General features: G+C 37.2%; 1 protein-coding gene across 2 annotated transcripts in view; it reads right to left on the bottom strand.

Moving 5' to 3' along the window:
- The window catches only part of CAPN2 (calpain 2), a 602,999-nt gene that overhangs the window by 267,075 nt on the left and 329,335 nt on the right, over positions 1-6,589 (bottom strand). For both annotated transcript variants that reach the window (XM_044058713.1, XM_044058721.1), the window contains exon 4: positions 6,097-6,230. In XM_044058713.1, coding sequence (XP_043914648.1) covers positions 6,097-6,230 — 134 coding nt within the window. The remainder of the gene's footprint in view (positions 1-6,096; positions 6,231-6,589) is intronic.

Raw genomic sequence — 6,589 nt, 5'->3', positions numbered from 1 at the left:
CTCCCTTTAAAACTTAGCCTTATTCCCTTAGGTGTGACAGTTCTGAAAAAGTTTGGCAAGTGCTTTATATATACTCTAATGCAATTCTTGAGAGAGCTCAGTTTTACTGTTGTACTTGTTTCTGCTAAAACTGTCCACAAATTAAGGTCAGTCCTTTGCAATTATTAATGTTTTCTTTTAGTTTATATTTTCCTTTATCTTCCAGAATCTAAATACACTAATTGAATTGCTTACTTCTGCTATAGTTTTCTGTCATTTTGTTTTCTTTTTAATCACAATATCATGAAAAATGCTTATTATGCTGAAATTGTAGCAATTATATCATCATTCTAGAGGACAGTAAGTCCATGAGGCTCAGGAGCCCCCCTAAAACTTTTTTTCCATATTTAGCCACCAGACAATGTTCCCATTGAAGGTCAGTATTTTTCTGCCCTTGCTGAAATCAGTTTCGGCAAGCACTCCCCCCCGGTAAACATCACTTGATGGTTTGCCAGAACCTGTCTGAGGACACTCTACATTCCATTGTAAAACTCATCTTACATCCTAGCCTTTACTTTGTCAAGTTGCCAGCCGCTGCTGAGTTACCGGCCTGTACTTATCAGTTAAATTCAGTTAGATATGCTAACGCTGTACAGAAGGCTGCTTTTGTTTAGAACACAATGGTTTTATTTACCCTAGTGTCCACCAGCAGGCACTGTTGTTGGTACAAATGACAACTGGCAATTATGCTTTGGCCACATTCTTGCTACCAATTCAGCTATGGAGTTTTTAAACAGGATCTATTCAAACTTAATGTCCCTAATGTGCTCAGGTACATGGAAAAAGTTTTGTAAAGGTGGAATTTGAACTCATTCCACACAAAAGTATTTGATAAGTGGTTCTGGGGCACTTCCTCTCCCAATCTCTCTCTCTCTCTTCACTTTTGGGTTTTCTATGTCTGGCCATCTTCCTTTCTGACCATTTGATCCAAATACCCACCATGTGGTGATCAGGTGGCAGTTCAGCAAGTCAATTGACCTATTGGTAGGCATTTCATCAACATGTTTTGAACAAAGTCATTGAATGCCCTATGGCATATGCAGGATATGTATGTGCAGTTTTGTATTTGAATATGGTGTCTCTTATGAACAATACATGAGTAGCATATAACTCCAGTAACACCTCATTACTCTGGATTGAAAAAGGCAACCTTTAACTTCAATTTTCCTCTGGCAGCTATATGTATCATTCATCACATAAGCAGTGAAGTATCACAGTAGAATTACATAATCAGTCGGTAGTATCTTCTCTCAAGCAGTGTACCAATAGACTGCAGGAAAGACAAGTACTTTGAATAACAGTTAGACCATGGTACAGATGCATAAATAACTGAATATTCCTTTTGTAAGCTGTGGTCAAATGTAGGTAACTGTCTCAGCTACTGGCACAAACTCTGACTGTATGGCACTAAGCCAAGGACTTGATGCCATGCAGCAAGCCAGGGGCTTGCAAGTTTTTGCACAGCCACTTGGGGCTTCTTTAATTATACTAACAAATACAGATGGAAAAAAGTTTTGTTCCAAGTTTTCATTTTGTGAATACATTGCTGATGATGTCAGTTTGCACATTATCACAATAAAAATTGTATGAGCTTACTTTTGGTGAACATGTTAGCTTCTAGTGACTTTGTAATTTCAACACAAATTGTGAGTAATCTGGTGTCTGTAACAGAAAGTATAGCTCACTATGTCAGATGTAGAATTGTCAGAATTGGTCAACAAGAGTAATATCATCAGACAGCTCTGTGGCATAAAGCAATAAAGCCTTAACTACTGCATAAGTGACCTAAATTTAATTTGTAACTGGGTACCTATAGAAACTGGCCAGAGTGGGCAGGAGTAAATAGCTCCTGCCGGCTCACCATCCTGCAGAGGTTGCTTGGCTCACTATATAGGGTGACACCTAGTGGAATCACCCCTTATTACCAAATGGAGACAGAGCCTGCCAAGCCTATGTAGTCATGGTGAATTGCATCAATAACATAGCATGCTTCCCCTCAGAGGACTGCAATAGCAGAGTCAGCAGTACCAACAAGGGGAAAGCGGGTTTCCAATGATGACAGTTTAGGCTGTACCCTTCAGGACCAACAAGCTTGCCTGCTCCCTATCACATGATTCTCACCAAAGAAGGGTGCAGAAAATTGATATGGACTTCTGGGCAGGAGCAAAATGGCCATACGTTTCTCATCCAGCCTAGCCCAGCCCAGAAATGCCCTACTCTCCTGGCACTGGAACAAATGGTCTAACTGGGTGTTAGTAGTGGAGCTACTGGGGGGGTGAGTTCCTGGGTGAAGCAAAAAAAAAAAGAACAAGAGTGTTAACATTATCATCAACTGTCATGTATTTTATATTCATGCCTTTCCATACTGTACTGAATGTTTAGAAACTGACAAAATTAAGATTTACAGGGTAATCAAAATGCGACTTTGGCTACCTTCAGGCCAGTCTTGATCATTACATGGGTAGACACAAATTTATCATGTATGGCCCTGCTCAGTTTGGAAGACAAGCAGTATTAAGTGCTCAAAAATGGTGGCAAAACATTTAAATGTATCTAATCTGAGGTGTACATGGCTACGTATCTATGACCCAATGATTACTTGCCTAGTATTGCTCATACACTCTTATACAGTTTGCAATATCTGCTTAGTTTTATTATATTTCTGTAACTTGGAACATAGTTTATGGTGTACATTACCAGATGGCATTCTATTTTGTTAATTCAGATGGACAACAATAATGATAATTTCACTTGCTAGATAAATAACTGCGCACATTCTGATCACTGACTTTCTGCAAGACTTGTTATTGAAGTCTTAAGTGGATCTTTGATGGTGATCAATACAATAAGACATACTATTTACTCAAATGGGTTTGCTATTTTTTTATGATAAACAAGCATTATTCATTTATAAAGAACTGATCTGTAGTGTAGAACAGATTGCTTTTGGAGTGGTTTGCTGGTTGCTTCAAAGCAAGGTGGAGATGCAAAGAGAAAATTAATGGCTGGGTCTAACTGAAAGGCTATGTTTGTATGTGTTTACAATTTTAAATAAATAATTCAGCACACACTATTATACATGCTAAACCCATGTTTGTAGCAGTAATCTTGCACACTAGACTATGTTCCAGTGCTAGTTTGAGAAAGAGAACAAATTTCAGATTTATGAATTAATGGCACAAGTTTCACTGTGAGAATTTTGTTTTATTTATCTTATTTTATTTATTATGGGATAACATCTTTGAATACAAATGCTCAGCCCTGAATGCATGAAACTACTTACCTGAGTATATATGTGAAGTGTATATGTGATCTAGCATATGTGTAACAATGAAAACATGCAAACTAGAAGGGGGGCAGATCCCCCTGCATGCCAACTTCCATATCTTATTTTAGTATACTCAGTTTGAGGTCACTTCATCATGGAAGAAGAATACATAGTGTACTAAATGATATCTGCAAATATACAAAATAAAATGAAAAATTCTTCTTGCTTCTAATTGGTTGCAGTCTTTCACCAATGAGTATTACAGAATAGCCCTTGTCAAAAAACTGAGAGAGACCATGATACAGTGCATTACTAATACCTGCTAGCATGCAAAATAAAGTGAAATATTCCTCTTGCTTACACTTAGTGATACCTTTTAGTGACAAGTTATACCTGAGTAGTGTTTGTCAAAAACTCAAGGTCGTATTGCTGTCACAGTGCACCAAATAATATACGATAACATTCAAAGTAAATTTAAATAGTCCCCTTTCTTATATCTGTTACTATCTAGTATTGGGTATCACAGAATAGCACTTCTTAAGAAGTGAAGCCCACATTGCTGAATATTCTTTTCCAATTATCTTTTTGTTTAGTAGAACATTAATATGGCAGAATTAATACAGCTTCAACATGCTGCCAACTAACCTACAACTAGGTATCACAGAATAGTGATAATATTCAAGACTATGTTGCTGTCAGTTGTAGTGCCACAACTGTCTTTCTTTGCAAGTGCGTTGGCCTAACACAGACTCTATATGCTGTATTTATTACCCCCCATTGGATATCATAAACAAAATAATAGCATGTGAGATAAAGTGTAGCATTTTTTTTCATACTTATAAAATCCATGAATTTGTATTTTGCATTCTCACTAAACTGCATGTTAAATGACATTTACAAGCGTTGATACAATAAATACTACTCTGCATGCTGTTTTGCTGCCCACTCTAAATCTGGTATCACAGAATTGCACTTAACAATCATAGATACCAATAGTTGTCTGAAATCTTGTTTTCCTGAGAAAGAATGACTCAGTTAATGAAAGCTATAAGATGCATTCTGTTGGCATTTGCATTCATTCTGTGCACAAAGCTGATTATGTCAACCGTGTTTTGAATTCCCAGAAGCGGTGTTATTATTAGTGGTATTACCAGAGAGGAACTTTATTTTAACTTTCACTGAAAGGTTGTAGAATACACATGTGCATATGTGCACACACACACACACACACACACACACACACACACACACACACACACACACACACACACAAGAAATTTTGCAATACATACCAAAATATCTAATTTCATGAGGTGAGAGACAGAGCTTTCAGGCATTTGCAGGAGTAAGATTCGGAATTATTTATTATACAAAAAGCCCAATAATATTGTGACATGATATAAATCTTCTTGCACTCAGCTGTTCCTACAAGTGATGACTTTATGAGGTTTTGTGTGTAAATTAAACTTCAAAATCAAATAGATAGTAGCTGCTCTTCAGGCAGCCATTTCAATCTTTTAATTATTCTCATATTTTTTTTCAATTTGTTTTCATATACACAGCAAAACAATGCCTCTATTCTTACACTTTCCAGTCCACTATCAGGTGACAGGTCATCACCAGGATCCACATGCAGCTATGGCCCTGAGTGTCATTGGTTACTTAATTTAGTTATAATCAGATAGGACAAAATCACAGCAGCAGGTTGGAAAGCAAGAGAGGTCAAATTATTTCACTATTCTTCTGCAGTTGCCGTAGCAACAACTCAACATTTTTTTGTTTTACTGCACACTATCTAAATCTGAGTAATGCTGAATAATGACACCACTTTAGTATCTGTGATTACAGTGGAAGTGACAGCAGACACAGCAGACTGAATCGTACTGTGGAAATGGCATCTCCTTATTCTTGTTTCTCAGTTGCACTCATACTGAGTAGGACTGCAGCTAGTTTAAGCTGCTTGAGTACCATGACTGAGAAAAAACACTTTTCTTTTTTATTTCTTTGCTGATTATAAAAACTAATTAATGTTTTACACACAAAAATATGTTTTTTTGAAACTTTGGGAGGGATTGCAGTCTTGCACCCAGTAGCACAATTTTCCCTCATATTATGCTGACATGAATAGACATTTGAGAGTTATGGTCGGTGACAACGTAGAAATGAAGTCAGCTTCAGAGATGCAGTAAAATGCCTATAACGATCCACATTACCCGAAAATTCAGGATAATCCTGGTTCATAAGTGAAAGTATGGAGATGGAGGTATATGGTAATTTGATGAAGAGGAATGATATATGCGATCTGTCTTGCATGCTTTCTGACAAACTCTGCCCACATTCTGGGGTGCCAGGTGTAGGAGAGCATCCAGGATACAGCTGTCCTCATGTGCATAAAAGTGTTGCACATGCATAGCCAGTTTCTTAGGTACCCTGGTGCAATTAGTCTTGCAGTGGGTAACAGGGTTTTCAAGCAACTGCCGAGCTTCCAGACATGGCACAATTTGTGCAGGGCTGATGTGTCAGCAGTCACATGACAGAGCTTTTCTCAACTTCTCTAAAATAAGCAGGAAAGAATTTCCAAGTCCATGTAGTGATTTAATGAGTACATATGTACTTACAAATCAAGAAAACTCCACTGATATGCTGAGATACATCAAAGACGTGGTAAATAAATGCTGCTGTTTGATGATAATACACATTTGTTGTCATGTAATTCTGCTTTTCTAAGATGAAAACAATGACGTAATTTGCCTTTAAAAATGTTTGCAAAATAATGGCAGTATACTTACTTAGCATAGGCTTTTTCTAAAAGTGCAGGCCAGAATTCATTTTTCTCCTTGGAGTGAACAAAAAGGAGTTCACCATCTTTTGTGGGAAGTCTGTCATCTATAACTACATCATACCAGTCACCAAACTGCCAGAACTGGAATAAAAAACACAGAAACAAATACAAAATGAATTAACTCACAATGTATGAAAATGCTGTAGGAAAATTATGTTATACATTTCCTAATTACAAGCCTCAAAAGCAGTGCAGATGAATTCACCACTCCTGTTTTATGTTATGATTGAAACTGATTTACAGTTTATATTGTGCAGACTATCTCATCACACTTTGTGTACTGATACAACCATCCAAAAGTAGAGCAGATGTGGTGGTCTAACAATTAGCCATTCGATTTCAGGTCTGTCTTTCAACATGTAGGAACTCCTGAATACATAAGCCTACTAAGTTACAAGGAGGTTTTATAACAGTTATCAGACTTATAGCATGGGATTAAT

Source organism: Protopterus annectens, chromosome 1.part2 (assembly GCF_019279795.1).
Source record: "Protopterus annectens isolate FY-2018-M chromosome 1.part2, PAN1.0, whole genome shotgun sequence".
Lineage (NCBI taxonomy): Eukaryota > Metazoa > Chordata > Ceratodontiformes > Protopteridae > Protopterus > Protopterus annectens.
Note: the sequence above shows the minus strand (reverse complement) of the source record. Positions and strands in the feature narration are given on the sequence as shown.